Source organism: Malus domestica, chromosome 05, assembly GCF_042453785.1.
Source record: "Malus domestica chromosome 05, GDT2T_hap1".
NCBI lineage: Eukaryota > Viridiplantae > Streptophyta > Magnoliopsida > Rosales > Rosaceae > Malus > Malus domestica.
Window position 1 is genome coordinate 24,391,123 of NC_091665.1, and position 20,023 is coordinate 24,411,145.

The 20,023-nt window shown below is 38.9% G+C and overlaps 3 protein-coding genes across 6 annotated transcripts; 2 read left to right on the forward strand and 1 right to left on the reverse strand.

Annotated features, from left to right (window-relative positions):
* The first annotated feature begins 293 nt into the window (after window positions 1-293).
* LOC103440795 (uncharacterized) lies at window positions 294-2,414 on the forward strand. The gene is made up of 4 exons (XM_008379503.4): window positions 294-579; window positions 819-897; window positions 974-1,055; window positions 2,045-2,414. The coding sequence occupies exons 1-4, from the start codon at window positions 450-452 to the stop codon at window positions 2,183-2,185; spliced, it is 432 nt and encodes a 143-aa protein (XP_008377725.1). The 5' UTR covers window positions 294-449; the 3' UTR covers window positions 2,186-2,414.
* A 327-nt stretch (window positions 2,415-2,741) lies between these two features.
* On the reverse strand, window positions 2,742-6,536 carry LOC103440794 (probable 26S proteasome non-ATPase regulatory subunit 3). Its single transcript, XM_008379502.4, has 9 exons — window positions 6,267-6,536; window positions 6,082-6,170; window positions 5,709-5,899; window positions 5,470-5,607; window positions 5,225-5,361; window positions 5,017-5,071; window positions 4,833-4,943; window positions 3,744-3,983; window positions 2,742-3,487 (listed from the first exon to the last, which is right to left on the reverse strand). Exons 2-9 carry the CDS (start codon window positions 6,158-6,160, stop codon window positions 2,975-2,977), a joined length of 1,464 nt encoding a protein of 487 aa, XP_008377724.3. The 5' UTR covers window positions 6,161-6,170; window positions 6,267-6,536; the 3' UTR covers window positions 2,742-2,974.
* Window positions 6,537-12,949: 6,413 nt separating this feature from the next.
* LOC139196458 (uncharacterized) lies at window positions 12,950-16,002 on the forward strand. 4 transcript variants are annotated; one of them, XM_070822422.1, is made up of 5 exons: window positions 12,950-12,991; window positions 13,214-13,725; window positions 13,820-14,045; window positions 14,141-15,155; window positions 15,253-16,002. In XM_070822422.1, exons 4-5 carry the CDS (start codon window positions 14,799-14,801, stop codon window positions 15,787-15,789), a joined length of 894 nt encoding a protein of 297 aa, XP_070678523.1. In that variant the 5' UTR covers window positions 12,950-12,991; window positions 13,214-13,725; window positions 13,820-14,045; window positions 14,141-14,798; the 3' UTR covers window positions 15,790-16,002. The 4 variants fall into 3 exon arrangements, 2 of the variants coding, with proteins under 2 accessions (XP_070678523.1, XP_070678524.1); XR_011581380.1 differs by having other exon boundaries at window positions 14,141-14,946; XM_070822423.1 differs by lacking the exons at window positions 13,214-13,725; window positions 13,820-14,045 and having other exon boundaries at window positions 12,953-12,991; window positions 14,797-15,155.
* Window positions 16,003-20,023: the final 4,021 nt, after the last annotated feature.

Below are 20,023 nucleotides of genomic sequence, written 5' to 3' on the forward strand. Positions count from 1 at the left end.
TAAAGTTTTTCTTAGAAAAGTGATAACGGATAACCCTGTAAATCAAATGATCATATTTTCGTAAGAAATTAATCATAGATTAAAATCTTCATTTTTCACCACTATTAAACACAACATTTGCTAGAAAAAGAGGTTTATTGCCAATTATGTGATAACCTCAAGGCAATGGACAACCCTAATACGGTCATAGTTTTATTTTTTTTCATTCCAGTATCGTACTTAAAATCTTCAGCTTTATTTTTCTTTCTAAACTTTCTGTATGGGCCTGAGGCCCAAAACAATGCGCTGTAAATGTAGTTAAACCCGGGGAGATGTAGACGGTCTAGATCCACCAACCCGTATATAGCAAACGACGTCGTAGCTAACTCCCGGGACCGTGGAAACGCGGCATCATATCGCTCTCATCTCACCACTGAAGCAAAACAAACGGGGAAGCCGAGCCGGAGAAGATGATCGTCTGCGTTGCCGTCGTCGGCCACCAGAACAACCCACTTTACATTCAAAGCTTCACCGACGCCGATGACGCCCTCAAGCTCCACCACATCGTCCACTGCTCCCTCGACGTCGTCGACGAGCGAGGTAAACAAAATTCAAGATTCGGATATGGGTCTGGGTCTACGTTACTTTTGAAATTCTTACTTCTGGGTTCTGCTAAATAGTTTTGATTTTGCTGTTCGATCGAATTAGAAATGCACTAAACACTGAAATCATTTTTGGGTCTGCTTTATTTAGCTGAAAAATTAGACCTTTGAATGTTGGGTTTGTGTATTTTAGTTAGAATTTATGTAAAGTTTGTGTATTTTTGTGTGATTTTGTAGTGAACAATCCGAAAAAGTCCGGGCCAACATTGAATGAGACATTCTTGGGTCTGCTGTATCCAACTGAGAATTACAAAGTGTGAGTACTTTTGTTGTGTATGTTTAGCATGAATGTATTGATCTTTGGTGTTCTTATATGGTGATATTGTTTGCAGGTACGGCTATTTGACTAATACAAAAGTGAAGTTTATCTTGGTAACTACTGATCTTGATGTCAAAGATGCCGACGTTAGAAATGTGAGTATTGCTCTGAGTGTTGCATCTTTCTGAATTACTCATTTTCTGAAAAATTAAACATGATGCAGCATTCACTCAGAAATTTTCATCAATGCTACGATGTTTTCCAACGTAAATTAGTTGCTATGTTTATATGCATACTTCTGAAACAAGGTTTCCTTCTTTTTTTTTTGGGAAAGGACAAGTGTATAGGAAGAAATGGAACTCCCGATCATATTTAGGGCACTGGAACTTCGGAGGACTGTGTAGATTTAAGCGGAATTAGACTGATGAGAGTTGTGTTTTGTGTTTACTGTTTTTGTTTTGTCATGGAAGACAAATGCAAGATTTCTTTTGTCATCTGAGTGGCAAATGGATGTTAAAGATTCCACTTTGCAAAACTTGCTTCTTGTAGGTGTATAGCCACTTAGCCAGTGGAATGCAAATTGATTTCTCAGTTTTTGCTTCCTCCAGTGAGAGAATGTTCATAAAGCAGTCATGACTTCGTGCTTATGTACATAAAATTGATTAAAATTTGGTTCTCACCAAAGATTGATTGAAGTCATATGGTTTTCAGAGATTGAAAACCCTCTTAATCCACCTTAGTTCATGTATAGTTTGGAAATGAGATGCGAGAATAAGTGATATAAAATATTGCGACAGTAGTTCCCTTGACAAGAAATGCAGATGTGACAAATTTACCCGAACGTTTTAACATGTTTATTTCCCGCCATCATGTACTTCTTAAACAACTGTAGGCAGACGTTATGTTTCTTGAGAATATGAATTCTTGAATTATTTGGATGGGATTTTCTATGGTGCTCTGGAGTATGGGTTACGCCGATTGTTTAATTGGTTATGATTCACTATTCTTCCATTTTGATAGTGTGGGTGGCCGCTAGTTTTCGTAAGTGCTAAATATGTTCCATGGTATGCTATCTTTAGTGAGTATTGTCTATATATGCAACAAGGTTTGGATAATCCCCCTAATTGGTTTATTTGTGTTATAGTTTTTCAGGAGATTCCATGCCGCTTATGTGGATGCAATTTCAAACCCGTTTCATGAGCCAGGTAAAAAGATAACCTCGAAAACCTTTGCAGAAAGGGTGAGCACAATCGTCAAGTCGTTTGGCATGAGTTCAACCGGGTGAATGATCTCAACAGGATCGTAACCGAACATTCTGAGTCTTTCTTTATTGAACGGGTGGAGTTCATTCGCTTTTCTCACCTACGAACTGGAGTTAGATAAGATCACATGTTTTGTATCCCAAACTTCAGTTCTACTAGAGATGAAACAATTTGTGATTCTTCTTTTCCAATATAACGTTGTAAAATTTGTAGCATTTGGCTTCACCGGATATGGCTTTCATCTTCCCTGTTCTTCGTTTGCAACGTCTTTTCGTTTTTTTCTTTGAACATTGGCACACAAATGAAAACAATTCCATCTCCATATGCACGTATGAAAACGATAATAACGTAAAAGTGATATAAATAACCATCCAACCTAAACAAGTCAATACCGATTACCGAGTAGCCGGACAAGAAGAAAAAAGACTTCACAGGCATCATGTGTTGAACCAAAATTACATAGTTTACGACACAACTTTCTCAACCATAAGCGTAAAAAAGACCGCTGGCAATATGCCACTTGAACAATTGTCATATTACAGGGAACATAAGAAAGAAAGACAGCATGCAAGAGAGAACTACTTTGGTAACCTGATAAAACATGTTCAATGAATGGTGAAATGTAAAATATTCGATGTTCGTATCATATTCAACGGAAAGAGGAGGTCGCTCAGGTCAGGCTCAACACGATAAATCTGTAACATAAACGGAAACAGGCGCTATCCGAGTCAATCAGACAAGGAACTCAAAACATTCTTGATACATTTTCAGAAAAGAAAGTGGATGGCCGGCTTTCTCAGTATATAACCTCTTCAAAACTCATCATCATCTTCCTCGGCTATGTGCTTTGCAAGCTCTTGCTCCTGTTGTTGCCTCTCCCTCCTCTTCTCAGCACTTTCTTTCTCCTTGTGGGAATTTGGTGGGAACCTAAGTGCTCGCACTGCATCGTTGTGCAAATTGAGGCAAAATGCAATTCTTGTGTCAAATGCAGCTTGGGGCTCGTTAGTAGAGTAGATATCCCCAGTTTCCTTTGACACCATCCATCCATTTGCATGATCCAGAGTGGCATCAATTGCATCGTCTCGGATTGCCTTCGCCACAATGCTTTCAGCATCAGCAACCGGGTTTGGAGAGTCCAATCGCAACTTTTTAGCAACATCAACCAGAGAAATACGGGAATAAGAGATGCTAATGTTACGCAACCCAGTTCTTATGACATTATGTCGCAGCCTAACAATCAAATTGTGGGTTCGGTCTGCATTGAATACATTCGAGAACTTTTCTGCAATATTTTTGAAAAGCTCCAAGTCACCAATTCTCACAGCCTGAAAAATAAATCGTCTCAATCAAAACCAGCAGTAGAAAAAGCTCATGGCCTATTCAGGGAGTTGATTCCAAGTAGACCCTCCCAGCCTCATATACTGCATTACTACTATTCAACAACAATAACAACAAAGCCTTTTCCCACTAAGTGGGGTCGACATTACTACTATTCAACAGAAAAAACAAAATTCTTCTCAAACTTGACGAGAGTAAAGTTTGGAATTCAGAGTTCAAGGTTTTTGAGAAATGCAGACTTACATTTGTTAGTTCGAAGTATGGCCTCAAAGCCTTCTCCATGCCTTTTTGCATAAAAACGGTTCTCTCAGGGATTTCTCCAAGCAACAAGCGTACAATGATTGCCCACTTGTTGCACTGAATCCGAAAACCAAGGGCTGCTATAGGGGCTTTCCTAGCAGCTTGCAGGAGGGACTCCTTTGCATCAGTGTACTCCAACTGAATTGTTCTGATCTTTCCTAGGTAAAAGAGATACCGACAGAACTGCAACAAAACATTGGCATATCAGAATACGCATCTTACAATTCATATAAAGAGAACCACTGAGGTAATACACGCTCTGGTTCTGATGTGTACATTCACTACCACAATGTTTTGAACCAAGCTAGTACAAATTTGACTCTATGAAAACAGTCCCGTGGTAAATCCACATACTTCCCAAGGACCCTCCTTGTTTCCCTTAAAGTCGTAAGCAAACAAGAGAAGCAAAATAAAATGTATGTTGCAAGGAAGAGTAATATTTATTCACAAACTGCATGGTAACAGAGCGCGGGAGGAGGGATGTGATAGTAAGCAATGATTGACAGTGGAAGAAGGCAAAACCACAAGATAGACCAGCACGTTATAAAAATATGATTTTTGTTAATGAAAAAACCAAAGAGGTTGTAGCTATGTGATCCATTGATAATAAGCATGAGAATAACAGTTGAAGAATGAAAAACACAAGAAAGACCATATGTCATCACAAAACATCTTTTTTTTTTTTTTTTTTTTCTCTAATAAGAAATGGAAAATGTTAATATAAAACATAATAGAAGATCTAAATTACAAATGAGATGAAGAAGCAGTGCACCAAATACAAATGATCCCAAATAGAAACTAAAGAAAGAAACCATTTTCAAGGAAACAACACCGTTCTCAATGAACACAATGTCACCCGAAAACATCTAATGGTACCTATGTTACATCACATTTGTTTTACAACTGAATATGCATAAGGTTAGAAGTTGATTATAAAATTATAATAAGACTGAACCATACATTTACATTCACACACAAGGGTGATCCTAGACACATAGTTTAAAGATATAGATTCAAATAATTGAGCATTACCTGCTGGTTGGAGTGAGCCTCAAATCGAGGTGCCTTGGACCTCAGTTTCTCTGCCTGATCATACAGGTTATAGTGGAGATAATTGCGAAGCAGAAGGTTTAGAAGTGTTTCCTGCATCACATTGTTATCCACAAGTTAGAAACCAGTGGGACAGGCACAGTAGCTTACAATATAAAAAAATTACCTGACCCAGCTCATCATGGCGCAAAGTTGCAATCCGGTGAAGATTCAAGAGATTTCTGTGAATGAATGAGTGAAAAGATTAGTCGTAATAGGAATAAGTTAAATACTGAAACTCAGAAACATTGCAGACCTTGTCCTTAATACAAAGACATTAGTAAATCAAAAAACAAGCAAAAGGAATCTTTAAATAGCAATAACATACAACTCACCCTCTAATTTCTGCAAGATCACCAGTGAGTTCATAGCTAAGGGAGTAATAGAAGTACAGCCTGGATGCCAGAACATCAATGGTTCTCCTATTCAAGTTCTTAATACGAGCAATGCTTGCCGAGGCACAAGCTTTAGCCTAAAAGACAGCAAGTTCAATGTTATCACAAATATAAGAGCCTAAACTTTTAAAAAGTAAACAATCCAGAGCCATATGTAATAACATGTTATAAGTATATTGCTTCACCTCATTGTACTTCTTCTGATCAATCAGAAAAATGAGCACAAGCAAGTAGGAGTACATCTCTAGCTCTGGCAAGGCATGTTTTGCGGGAACTTGAGTAGCAGATGTTGCGGTATCAACGTCCATATCCTGTTCATCGTCCTGTACAACCAAAAATTCACTTTCACAGTGCTCGAAACAAAACAAGAACATCGTATACACCAGCTCAAATCCAAAATTCAACACGGTAAATCCAAAATCACCTTGGGAAGAAAGGACGATAAACGGCTATGAACCTCAGATCCCGGTGTAAGGGCAAAACTGAGGAATGCTGAAATCACAGAAACCTTCAGCTTCCGCCTCAACACCATCGTTAGCCTAACGGCACGCACAATCCGCCTAACCTCCCGGGTATAAGCAGCAGTCTCAAGGAGTGAAGCAATCTCCTTCAAATCTAACAAAACCAGTAAAAATTGAAAATCTCAAGTCAAATCCCACATACCCAGTTCGATAAATACCAATAACTTACTTCAACCCACAAAAAAAATGCGGGAAAATTAGTGTTTTGCAGATACATATACATATACATATACATATACATATATATATATATATGGATGCGGATGGTGAACTTACTGTGTAAAATTGACGGAGAAGTCGAAGAAACTGAGTTGGAAGGCGCCAGGACCTCCTTCATCTCCACGTCTTGAGTCATCTTGAAGAGACTGTATCCAGATTACACAGAACGTGGATTTAACGAACGACGAACGAAGATAAAACCGAAAAATTCGAAATTTGCATTGTAATTAAGGCAAAGTTACCTTGAATCTGGCGGCGGCTCGCGCTGATCGGAATCGATTTGGCGACTGATGAACCAGGGTTTTGCTACGGTTTCCTCCTCTGCAAGTTTATGCGAGACAGAAGAGAGAGAACGAGGAACAGTGAGAGAGACAAGTGAAGGCCGATGTTATACGGCGTCGCTTCTTTCATTTCTTATTTTTCTTTTGGATTTTCTTCTTTTTCTAAAAGAAAAATCTGAGACAATGTTTTTTTTTTTTTGAAAAGGACGGCATATATTTCATAAAGCCAGTAAGGCTAATTGGTACAAGGTAAAGAAACATTCTACACAAGAAGATCACTAATTATAAAAGGAGGTTGAGTTATAAATAAAATAAAATAAAATTATAAAAGGAGGTTTATCTAACCAAGTACAGTCATCCTAGATGGAGGGCAAAACGGGCCAAACAATGGGCTAACAAGTTTGCTTAACAGCAGATATGGGCAACCAAAGCTTCAACGACCGAAGACAGCAAGAATTTGGTATCTTCGATGATGGGTTCCATGGGAAACAAGTTCATCGAAGACTCCAAAATTGCTGAAACGATCTGAAGCGCATCACTCTCAATATTAATCTTAATTAAACCATGTTCAACCACCAATTCAAGACCAACTTGCATGACAAATGCTTCCACCTAGACAGGGGAAAACACTTCCAAGAAAACACGGTTAGCCGCACCCACAAAGTTTCCTTCAGCATTTCTGATTATGATCCCCACTCCACCTAAGCACTGTTCCTTATCCCAGACCTCATCTACATTAAGTTTCAGTCTACCAGTTGGAGGACAATACCATCAAGGAGGGACACCATGGCTAACTGGTTGAGAATGAGAGCAAGTCACACGCAAGAAATCCTACCACCAATCCACAACACGACCCGTGACCACCATAGGATTCGGATTAGGAACCTCACCCCAAATTTTAGCATTCTTGGACGTTTAAATCGCCTAAAATAACATAAGGATACAATTGAAGTCCAACTTCACTAGATTTTACGCTATAAGTAGAGCTTATTCCTTCAAGGAGCATCTATTCCAGTGAGAAAGGTGGAACGCTAAGGGTGAGGCTCGCCAGATACTAACTGTGAGTGGGCACTCAAGCATAAGGTGATGCGTCGATTCTGTGGCCGATTCATAGAGCACACATAACAGATCAATGAGGACTCTCCCAAGACTGAGGTTTCCAACCGTAGGGACAATATTTGAGATAATTTCCATGTCGCCATCTTAACTTTGGGAAGAACACTAGCTTGCCATAATCTATCCCACAAAGTAGAAAAATGGATGTAAAGGGATGAAGACGATGAAGATAGAGATGGAAGGAAAATCCATTACCGAGCCACATGATAGGCACTTTTAATAGTGAATTTGTCTTTTTTATCATAATGCCAAATCAGCTTGTCATCCATTGACCACATACTCAGCGGAAGAGTTCGAATAAGACCAACCTCTTCAAAAGGCAGTATAAAGTTGAGTAAGTTCACATTCCATTTGGCATCATCAATGATCATATCTCGAACAACAGAGATGGTAGAGTATGCATGCTTAGTAGAGAAAGATTGAAAGGTTAAGGGTTGAGGAATCCAGTGATCTCCCCACACTTTGACAGTACTTCCATCACCAATCTACCACCTAGATCTCCGTTTAATTACCTCTCTAGCAGCACATATGCTTCTCCACACAAAAGATGCATTAGGCCAAACCACATCATCCATGAAAGAAGAATCAGGCAAAATACTTAGCCTTTAGACTTCGTGCAACTAAGGATGAAGATTCAAAAATGATTTGCCACTCTTGTTTTGCAAGAAGGGTTGGATTAAAGGTATAGAAAATGCGAGAATCCACCCTCAGATTTTGGGAGGCAAAGCTTATTCCAAGTCATCCAATGAATTTTCCTCTCATTATCCGATTCATTCCACCAATAAAAGGCCACTAATTGGTTTAACTCATCACAAAAGTACTTTGGAAGTAGGAAGCAATGCATGGTATACAATGGAATGGTTTTAGCCACAACCTTCACTAGTAACTCTTTCCCTATGGCACTAAGTGTTTTGCCTTTCCAGCCCTGAAATTTTTTTCATAGCCTCTCTTTAATATTGTTAAAGCAGGCCCCGCGATTTCTCCTGACCAATACTTGAAGTTTTTTTCATAGCCTCTCTTTAATATAGTTGAAGCAGGCCCTGCGATTTCTCCCGACCAATACTTGAACCAACTCAAACCCTTATACCCAAATTCAAATATTTAGACCCACTAAGATCATCTTCAAAGAAAATGTTGAATTATAAGTGTCAAATTATAATTAATGGTTGATGTGGCAATCTAAAGTCGAATGTCAAATTTTGAACTTCTCCAACTAAATTGTCAAATATTATTTTATTATTTAAATAGAATTTTAAATGGTTACAATTAATAAAAAAATGTTGAAACAAAATTTTTATTAGTTGAAATGTTACTAGAATAAGGGACACACCATTAGAATGAATTAAAAATAAATTTGACATTGATGTCAAATTTGACTCCTAATCACAAAACATTCAAATCCAGTCAACAAATAACACTTTGATTGAATAGACTTTTGATGTCAGCTATGCACAGTGGCATTCCATCTAGGATTTTGACATCTCCTTTGAAAATGCTCTAAAAGATAAAATTTACGTTGGTGAAAAGTGAAAGTCACACAACCCTCGAGACCTAAATTTTAAGGCATAAAATGTATTAATGTGTAGTGGAATGGGTTTAATCCTGATTTTTTTTTTCGACAAATTTTTTTTTTTTTTGTAACTTTAAATTATGTGATTTTAATTTAATTTTACAAATTTTTTAACCTAAAAAAATTAAATTCTAACAAAATTTTCAAAATGGAACAAATCATAACACAAATGAACAAATAAATGAGTATATATAGAGTTTGGAATAATTTTTAAGTGGACATGTTTTAAAATATTTATTTATTCTTTTGACCTTGGTATTTAAATTTCAATCGTTCGATTAAAAAAAACATATATGAACCGTTAGATCAAAAGATTGCAAAAATAAAAAGCCATTTAATTTGAAATGTTGGTTATGGCTGCTTTTGAACTCAATTGAACTGTTGGTAACAGTACTAGAATAGTGTCTCACATTAAGATATGATGAGTTTCCCACAATCAAAATTAGCCTTCTTCAAAAGCAATAAAGTGAGGGTTGGAGCTAGAAATTTGTTCAACAATGTCATAATTTTTCCTCCACTCCCCTGCATAAAACCAACCACATAACTTGTGACAATAAGATCAAACCCTCTCCATCTCCTTTCATTGGCATACTTTTTCAAACCCATCTCAATCCTCTTAGGGGGTGTTTGTTTGCCCTTCTTAGCCTTTACTGGATTGGATTGGATTGGATTAAGTATTAATGTAGTCTTGTGTTTGGTGGCTTGCGAGACTAACACTAAGGGCACGTTTGTTTGACAGGATTCGCTGGGATTGGACTGGACTAGACTATAGTCCAGTGTTTGGTGGGTACCGGGATTAGCTTTAATGAGCTTAGGTGGGATTCGCTAGGACTAAGGGGGGGCTTAGCCGTTCTTCACGAGGGATCCCAAATTCGGGCGGACTCGTAAGCCAGAGAAACCGCGTCTTCCCACATCTCACATCCCACATCGTCCTCATCTCTGCGTCTGCCCTCGTCGTCGTCCTTGCCGTGCTCCCACATCGTCCTCACGCTCATCGTCGTCCTTGCATCTGGTCGCTGTCATCTGCCTCTAGTCGGTAAGCTTCGAATCTTCGATTTTTTTTCGTCGATTTGTGTGGATTTGTTTGTGATATTAACTGAGGTTTATTTGATTTTGTTGTTTTGGGTTTGAGAAATTCATAATATACAAGTGGATTTGCAATTGAACAAATTAGGGTTTTGTTATTTAGGTGAAATTGAGATTAGAATTTGGGGTTTTCATAAGATGAAATTGAGATTAGTCTCAGGTGTGTGCTCTCTGTGTGTGTGTTTGTGTGTGTGTGTGTATGTAATCTGTGTAACCTGTGTAATATCTGTGTGTGTGTGAGTTGTGTGTGTAAAATGTGTGTGTAATCTATTCGTGTGTGTGTGTGTAACCTGTGTTATTTGCAGTGTGTGTGTGTGAGTTATGTGTGTAAAATGTGTGTGTAATATGTCCGTGTGTGTGTGTGTAATCTGTTTTTGTGTGTATGTGTGTGAGTTGTGTGTGTAAAATGTGTGTGTGAGTTGTGTGTGTAAAATGTGTGTGTGAGTGTGAGTGTGAGTGTAAGTGTTTGTGTGTGTGTGTGTGTGTTTGTGTGTGAGTGTGAGTGTAAGTGTGAGTGTGCGTGTAAGTGTGAGTGTGAGTGTGTGTGAGTGTGAGTGTGTGTGCAGTGTGTGTGTGTATGCAGTGTGTGTGTGTGTGCAGTGTGTGTGTGAGTGTGTATGCAGTTTGTGTGTGTGTGTGTGCAGTGTGTGTGTGAGTGTGTATGCAGTGTGTGTGTGTCTATGCAGTATGTGCAGTGTGTGTGTGTCTATGTAGTGTGTGCAGTGTGTGTGTGTGGGCGCAGTGTGTGTGTGTGTGTGTATGTATGCAGTATGTATGCAGTGTGTGTGTGTGTGTGCAGTGTGTGTGTATGCAAGTATGTATGCAGTGTGTGTGTGTGAGTATAAAAACAGAGTGTGTGTGTGAGGGTAAGAGTGTGTTGCACTCTGTCCCCGTGTGTGTGTGTGTGTCACTGTGTTCAGTGTGTGAGTGTGAGTGTGTGTGAGTGTGAGTGTGTGTGCAGTGTGTGTGTGTATGTAGTGTGTGTGTGTGTGTGTGCAGTTTGTGTGTGTGTGCAGTTTGTGTGTGTATGCAGTGTGTGTGTGTGCAGTTTGTGTGTGTGTGCAATTTGTGTGTGTATGCAGTGTGTGTGTGCAGTTTGTGTGTGTGTGTATGTGTGTGTCCAGTGTGTGTGTGTGTGTGACTGTGTTCAGTGTGTGAGTGTGAGTGTGTGTGCAGTGTGTGTGTGTGTATGCAGTGTGTGTGTGTGTGCAGTTTGTGTGTGTGTGTGTATGTATGTAGTATGTATGCAGTGTGTGTGTGTATGTATGCAGTATGTATGCAGTGTGTGTGTAAGTGTGAGTGTGAGTGTGAGTGTGAGTGTGAGTGTGAGTGTAAGTGTGCAGTGTGTGTGTGTGTGTGTTTGTGTGTGAGTGTGAGTGTAAGTGTGAGTGTGAGTGTGTGTGAGTGTGAGTGTGTGTGCAGTGTGTGTGTGTATGCAGTGTGTGTGTATGTGTGTGTGTGCAGTGTGTGTGTGAGTGTGTATGCAGTTTGTGTGTGTGTGTGCAGTGTGTGTGTGAGTGTGTATGCAGTGTGTGTGTGTCTATGCAGTGTGTGCAGTGTGTGTGTGTGCGCGCAGTGTGTGTGTGTGTATGTATGCAGTATGTATGCAGTGTGTGTGTGTGTGTGTGCAGTGTGTGTGTGTGTGCAGTGTGTGTGTGTGTGTGCAGTGTGTGTGTGAGTGTGTATGCAGTTTGTGTGTGTGTGTGCAGTGTGTGTGTGAGTGTGTATGCAGTGTGTGTGTGTCTATGCAGTGTGTGCAGTGTGTGTGTGTCTATGCAGTGTGCAGTGTGTGTGTGTGTGCGCAGTGTGTGTGTGTGTGTATGTATGCAGTATGTATGCAGTGTGTGTGTGTGTGTGCAGTGTGTGTGTGTGTGCAGTGTGTGTGTATGCAAGTATGTATGCAATGTGTGTGTGTGAGTATAAAAACAGAGTGTGTGTGTGAGGGTAAGAGTGTGTTGCACTCTGTCCCCGTGTGTGTGTGTGTGTCACTGTGTTCAGTGTGTGAGTGTGAGTGTGTGTGAGTGTGAGTGTGTGTGCAGTGTGTGTGTGTATGTAGTGTGTGTGTGTGTGCAGTTTGTGTGTGTGTGCAGTTTGTGTGTGTATGCAGTGTGTGTATGTGCAGTTTGTGTGTGTGTGCAATTTGTGTGTGTATGCAGTGTGTGTATGTGTGTGTCCAGTGTGTGTGTGTGTGTGACTGTGTTCAGTGTGTGAGTGTGAGTGTGAGTGTGTGTGCAGTGTGTGTGTGTGTATGCAGTGTGTGTGTGTGTGTGCAGTGTGTGTGTGAGTGTGTATGCAGTTTGTGTGTGTGTGTGCAGTGTGTATGCAGGGTGTGTGTGTAGTGTATGCAGTGTGTGTGTAAGTGTAGTGTATGTAGTGTGTGTGTGTGTGTGCAGTGTGTGAGTGTGAGTGTGTGTGTGTGCAGTGTGTATGCAGGGTGTGTGTGTAGTGTATGCAGTGTGTGTGTAAGTGTAGTGTATGTAGTGTGTGTGTGTTTGTGTACTGTGTGTGCAATGTGTATACAGTGTGTGTGTTTGTGTACTGTGTATGCAGTGTGTATGTATGCAGGGTGTATGCAGTGTGTGTATGTATGTATGCACTGTGTGTGTACTTGCAGGGTGTGTGTGTAGTGTATGCAGTGTGTGTGTGTAGTGTATGTAGTGTGTGTGTAGTGTATGCAGTGTATGTAGTGTGTGTATGTATGTACTGTGTTTGCAGTGTGTATGTATGCAGTGTGTGTGTAGTGTATGCAGTGTATGTATGTACTGTGTTTGCAGTGTGTATGTATGTACTGTGTATACAATGTGAATGTTTTGTATTGTGTGGGGTTGATGCTGAATTGCAATTTGTTGTGGTTGTTGGTTGCAGAGAAGATGAGCATAAACGGAAGGCTAAGGCTAAGGCTACTGCATTACAGGTGTCCTTTAATTTCCCTTTTCACATGCAATGCCTAGCAATGATAGCAATCCTCATACTAGTGTTCTTAGACACATGTTTATAGATGTATAAGAGTAGAACATTTTGAATATGATGCTTCGGGTTAATGAAAACTTTTTTTTTTCAACGCCATATGTATATTTGTTGCCTCGGGTTAATGATTTAGTTAATTTGTTTTTTGTTTTTTTTTTTGTTTGGATAGATATGGATCGAAGGAAGCTTTTATTGATCTTATTGTTAGAGATGTCTTATTTGGAAACAATTTGTATTTGTACGATTCTTGTGGTGATGATGCTACGTGGCAAACAGAGACATGTTGAACGACCCACATTGACTAACCGTTCACTTATTAGACGAGAGATTAGTTTGTGTTATCTGAATGGTATAATAGGGAATACTGATACTGAATGTGTTAACGAATTGAGAATGGATAGAAGGACTTTTGGCATATTATGCGACTTACTTCGTCAAGATGGGAGGGTAAAAACTGATGGTTTGGTGTCTGTAGAGGAACAGGTGTGTATGACTTTACAAATATTAGCACATCATACTAAGAATCGTAGTGTTGGCGGTAGATTTTATAGGTCGGGAGAGACTATAAGTAGGTATTTCAATAGCGTATTGCAAGGAATTTTGCGATTACAAGGTTTCCTACTAAAAGTCCCACAGCCTGTGCCTATTGATTCTACAGATGCTAGGTGGCGATGTTTTAAGGTATGATGAGAAATATTTTTCATTTTCCTTAAGCTTTAACTCTTCATTCCCTTTGTATAAATTAACAAAAAGTTTTTTATTTTTTATTTTTAAGAATTGCTTGGGAGCATTGGATGGAACACACATTGATGTGCATGTACCTGAAATTGACAAACCAAGATACCGAACAAGAAAGGGTCGAGTCGCAACTAATGTGTTAGGTGTGTGTTCAGGAGATATGCAGTTCATATATGTGTTTCCGGGGTGGGAGGGTTCCGCATCAGACTCTAGAGTGCTACATGATGCAATTAGTAGGCCTAATGGTTTTAAGGTACCAGCGGGTAAGACTATTACTTAGTCTCAACTTTCTAAGTTAGGTTTAGTTCTGTTTGTCAACTACAAAACACTAATAAGGTTTGTTTTTTTTTTTCATTAGGTTGTTATTACCTTGTAGATGGTGGTTATACAAATGGTGAAGGATTCCTTGCACCCTATAGAGGAATACCTTATCATTTATCTGAATGGGAGGGACGAACACCTTCTAATAAGGAAGAATATTTTAACATGAAGCATTCTAAGGCAAGGAATGTAATTGAACGCTGTTTTGGCTTGCTAAAAGGAAGGTGGTCGATACTAAGGAGTCCATCTTTCTATCCGATAAGGACACAAGGTCGAATAATTACCGCTTGTTGCCTACTACACAATCTTATTAGGCAAGAGATGTCAGTAGATCCAATGGAGAATTTGCCAATAATAGAAGATGGACAAAATACAGAAGAAGGTGAATATGTTGGTAGTGTTCAATCATCGGACCAGTGGACTGCAATGAGGAATGATATGGCTGAGGAAATGTATAATGAGTGGAGAGCAATTAGGAACCAGCAACCGAACTAGCTATATGTTTTAATGATAACATTTTATTTTAGTATTCCTTTTTATCATGCATTTGTTAGATATTAGCACAATGATTGGATGGTATGCAAATTAATTGGATATTATGCAAGTTGATTGGATATTATGCAAGTTGATTGGATATTATGCAAATTGATTATTTGTATGGTATTTTCCTTCATTAAAATATTTTTTGTTTAGGTATGGATAACGAAAATATTTTGAATGCTACTCAAGAGCCAAAAGGAAGAAGGCGTAAATGGGAAGCATTTGAGGAAGAAGTATTACTAGGAGTTCTTGAGGATTTTGTTGCTCGGAAGCAACGGTGTGACACCGGTGCTTTCAAACAAGGTACTTTGGTTGAAATAGCAAAAGCTGTCAATGTTTTATGTCCTCATTCAAATATAAAGGCAAATCCACATATTGAGTCCAAGTTGAAGAAATGGAAAAAAACATATAGTATGGTCGTTGACATGATAAACACAAGTGGATTTGCATGGAATGATGTCAAAAAGTGCGTTGAAGTTGACAGTGATGACGCATGGCAAACTTATGTGCAGGTTCATATCCTATTTTATTTATGCATTAGTTATATTCTTGCTCCTATATTTGTTACGCATGCTAAATTTTAGTTTTGCTATGTTGATATAATCTTAGAGAAATAAAGAAGCCGATGGATGGAGAAGCAAACCTTTTCCACTGTTTGATAGATTTGCATATATATTTGGAAAAGATCGGGCTACGGGTAATGTAGCCGAAACCCCTGCTCAAATGGTGGAGGAACAAAGTCATGATCATGTTGGTGAAAGTGATATTGGAGGTGATAATTTTGTTTCTTCAATGAACCAACAAAGCCAACAAAGCACCCCATCTGAAAATAGCCAAAGAAAGAGGAAAAGAGCTGTGGGAAGTTCAAGTGATGGAACCGAGGCAATTATCAGTGGACTGAAAGATTTTTATGTTGAAAGTGGGAAGATGATGCAAATGGTAACTGAAGCTTTAGTTCAAGGTACTGCAGATCATACTGACATAGCTAATGAACTTGAAGCAATGGGTCTCTCTCCTATGGATCAAATTGATGCATTGTCTCTTATTTTGGATAAACCAAAAAATGTGGGAGTGTTCAGGGCAATCAAACCGGAACTCAAGAAAGTGTTCGTCCAAAGACTTTTAAGAGACAACGCAAGCGGATGAGGATTTTGGCTAATGTTAACATGGATGTATTTTATTAACGTTAACATGGATGTATTTTATTAATCATACAGTCTTATGTTATGACTTATAACTTAGCTTTGCACTAGTATTTTGGCTTATGTTAACTAGCCATTTTGTAAATTATGGAGATCTATTTTGGCTAATGTTAACTAATGTTAACTAGGATTTTCTAAATTATGGAGATCTTATGTACTTGTATTTGTTGAAGTTGCATGTATTGGCCACTATTATTTTTCTCCTGTTGGGTGATAGAGTTTAAATCAAGCTACATTTGCAAATTAAACCCAATTCTATTAGCAGGTAATAGAAACAAAACAATTGTCAATTTTTTTTAAGATTCATAATATACATGGCAAAAATATGCTCCAATTAACCCATATCATGAGATTTGTAGCATTACTCTATTACACAATGACAAAAATTTGTAGTCCTAGTCTAAGCAAACACAAATCTGGTGAACAGTACTGTTTTTCTTATCCTGCTTCTTAGTCCGAGACTGCACCAAACGCTTCACTAAGTTAGTCCAGCTTAGTCCAGTCTAAGCCAGTCCAGCTTAGTCCCGGCAGCTAGTCCAGTCCGAGACAGTCCGGCGCAACAAACGCACCCTAATGGCACTAGGTGGGACCCACTTTCACAAACGGCTTCACTAGCCGGTCTTAGCGAGAGACCCCGAAACCCACGGGACTAGCTAAGACCTTCCATCATCCTCTCTTGCCTTCGTCCACTCTTGCTACATCCTTTCTCACCTTTGTCTGCTTTGCTGCCTTGGGTTCATCAACCTTGATTTTCGACGGCATGGGCTTCAATGAAAGCTAGAACTTAGAAGATAGAAAAAATTTTACGGATAGGTTCATCTATCTCTGTCTCAAATTTTTTACGGCATCGACCTCGACCTCGATTTTTTACGACTAGGTTCATCCATCTCTGTCTCCAATTTTCGATGGCATCGACCTCGACCTTGATTTTCGACGGCTGGGTTCATCCATCTCTATCTCCAATTTTCAATTTCTTAAATCTAATTCGCAATTTATCCCAAATTTTCATTAGGAAAATAGAAATTTTGGATATGCATTTCTTGTCAAGTTTTAAAATTTTTTGGTCAAGCATCAAGAGTGAACTTGAATTTGGGGATTAGATTAGAGAGAAAATTGCGATTTTCTCACAAGAAGAAGCAGATTATGTAGGAAATTTGTTTGGGATTGTGGGAAGAAAATTGCAATTGGTTGTTGCTGCTTGTAATTTCCAACGAGGAAGAAGAAAAAGTTCCTGCTTGTAATTTCCAGCGAAGAAGAAGAAGAAAGAGTTCTTGTTTGGACCCAAATTGAGTCGTTTGTGCTAATTTGATGTCAAATTTGTGAATTGCATGTTGAAAATTTTCTATCATACTTCTTAGTCCGACACTGCACCAAACGTTTTAATAAGTTAATCCAGCTTAGTCCTTGAAGTTAGTCCAGTCCAAGATAGCCCGGTGCAACAAACACATCCTTATAATATTCCTCCACTCCTTCACCTCCATCTTTTATTTCTCGCCTTGAGTGTTTCAACAAGGCCTCTCCAAGACACCTTGCTAACACAACGCCGTCTTCTAACGCAGCGCAACCGCCTTGGCCTATGTCTGGTGTCATAAGGTGGAGAACGTCCCCGGAAACACAAACATTGCCTTTGCTAATGTTTCCTCAAAAAATCTCCCAAGGATGTCTATATCTCAGTGGAGATGATATAAAAGCATCCAAGTTAATGCTTTCTATTACTTCTCTTACTTTCTCATGTGCCTTTCCAAGGTTGCTTAGAATATATTGCTTCAGTTGAGCTGGGCTTTCTTCTAGCTCTCGCTATGTTGGATGGTTATTCAATAAGTTGGATTACAGTACAAGATCAACGGAAGGTGGGATTTGACGATTCCAAAGGAAAGTAGAGAGATTGATGGTGTCTGAAACTCTACTTTTGCAAACATCTGTGTGTTTTTTAAGAGAACCAGATAGAAAATAAAGAAATCTTAAATTATTTTGTAGGATTAATCTCAGTTTACTATCCTGAAGTTTCTTGGTTTTCAACATTTAATACATGAAGTGTTTTTCATCTCAGAGTGGTACATAAAGTCATAATTTTGAAACACTTTCATACATCTATTAAGTTTGATGTTAAATCAGTCATTAACTGATGACGTGGCGCTTACGTGGACAGTGGCTAAGAGCCACATGTCTAGGGGCCCACATAAATATTAAAAAATTTAAAAAAAAATTTTAAAAATTAAAAAAAGGTTTATGGGTTGTCCTCTACCTTAACCCTCAACCCCCTCCCTCCCTTCTCTCCTCTGCACACCTACCCTCAATTCCCTCTCCTAAACCCTTAATTCCATCTCCCATATTTTCTTTCTTTCATTCTTCTTTTTCTCCTTCTATTTTGTCCCTTTTTCTTGCTTTTTTTTTTCAAACCCTAAAAATTTACATAACCCAATTTTCAGGCAGAGCTTCAGCGGCATGGGATGGGGTTGGTGTGTAGCCAATCGTAGTCATCCATCTCTGTCTCCACAAGCAGATTCTCACCCCCTTCTCCAATCCCACCCCACTTCTACCTTGTCTTCCATCTTCAGCCCCAGAACGTCGCAGCCCAAGTGTTCATCGAGCGCAAATCGCAGAAAAATGTCATCGCAATTGAGCCTTCACCTCGTCAAATCACCGTCGTGAGTGTCCAATCAGCCGGACCCACATTTCCTCATTGCCAACGATCGCAGATCTATGGTCACATTTAAAGGCAAGCTTAGTGACGGCGTCGAAGCGGGAGAAAAGGGAAGGGATGTTGGGTTTTGGCCGTGCGGTAGAGGTGGGTCTAATTGGGAGATAGATTTTGGTCAGCGATCGAAATGGAGCCCGGCATGGATCTGTATGGGTCTGCCAAAAAGGCCCGGTTGAAGATGGAGGAGTTGAAGGGTGAACTGCAGTTGATGAGGTAGTTGTCTGAGGGAGTGAATGAGGTTGTGAAATGGAGGAGAAAAAGGAGGGTTTGAGAGAGAAAATAGAGATTAATGATGTTGAGGGTTTAGGAGAGGGAATTGAGGGTGAGTGTGCAAAGAGGGTGTGCAGATGAGAGAAATGAGGGAGGGGGTTAGGGGTTGAGGTATGGGACAACCCAGAAACTTTTTTTATTTTTTTATTTTTTAATATTTATGTGGGCCCCTATGACACGTGATGCCTAGTCATTGTCCACGTGAGCGCCACGTCACTAGTTAACGGCTAGTTTAACAGCAAACTTAACATATGTATGAAAGTTTCTCAAAACTATGACTTTATGTACCACTCTGGGATGAAAAAAACTTCATGTATTAAATGTTGAAAGTCAAGAAACTTCAGGGTAATAAACTGAGATTAACCCTATTTTTAATTAACTTTGTGTACGTGGAAGTGACAAGGCTAACACAGATGCTCCGCTTTGCCATATCAGATAGTTTAACGTGATTTTTTTTTTTTTACGTAAGAATGAGGAACAATGAGACGCAAAATTGACATTTAGGGGGTTAAGCGAGACATTTTGAGATTTAGATGCAAAGTGAGATTAGAGTTGAGTTTTAGGGTTCAATGTCATAATTTAGGATTCCACTTTCATGCAACGTAACATTAATTACTATGAGTATTGAATGATATGGATTCACGAGATACAATCAAAATAAGCGTAATGCTAAGAGCATCTCCAAATAAGATGTCAAATTTAAAACATCAAAATGAAATTTGATGGCCTATATGGCAGTTTGACATTTTGTATAATTTTTTGCTAAACTCGATATATTAAATAGTATGTCATTCTATAATTTTTTTTATCCTTTTGTGGGGTCTAATTATTGAGATAGCCAATCAAATTCTTGGAATACAAATTACATTTATTATATATTGCTTCACAATTATTAAAAAAATTATTAAATGAATTCGACACTTGATGGCCTTGCCTTTAAATAACTCAGCGCCACGTAGGAAACTGAAGTTTCGATTGAAAAAAGTTTGTTGTCATTTTTACTGTTGTATCTATGTGACAGTTTTGACATCTTATTTGGAGATGCTTTAAGAAGACTAACTATTTAGATCAAATTGTGTAAACCATATGACATGATTATTCAAGATTGAATTATGACCTAAGTGTCGATTAATGTATTTATTTCATGTGGTGATCATGATTTTCAAATTTGGTCTAAAAATTGATTTGCCTAACATTCCTCTGAAAA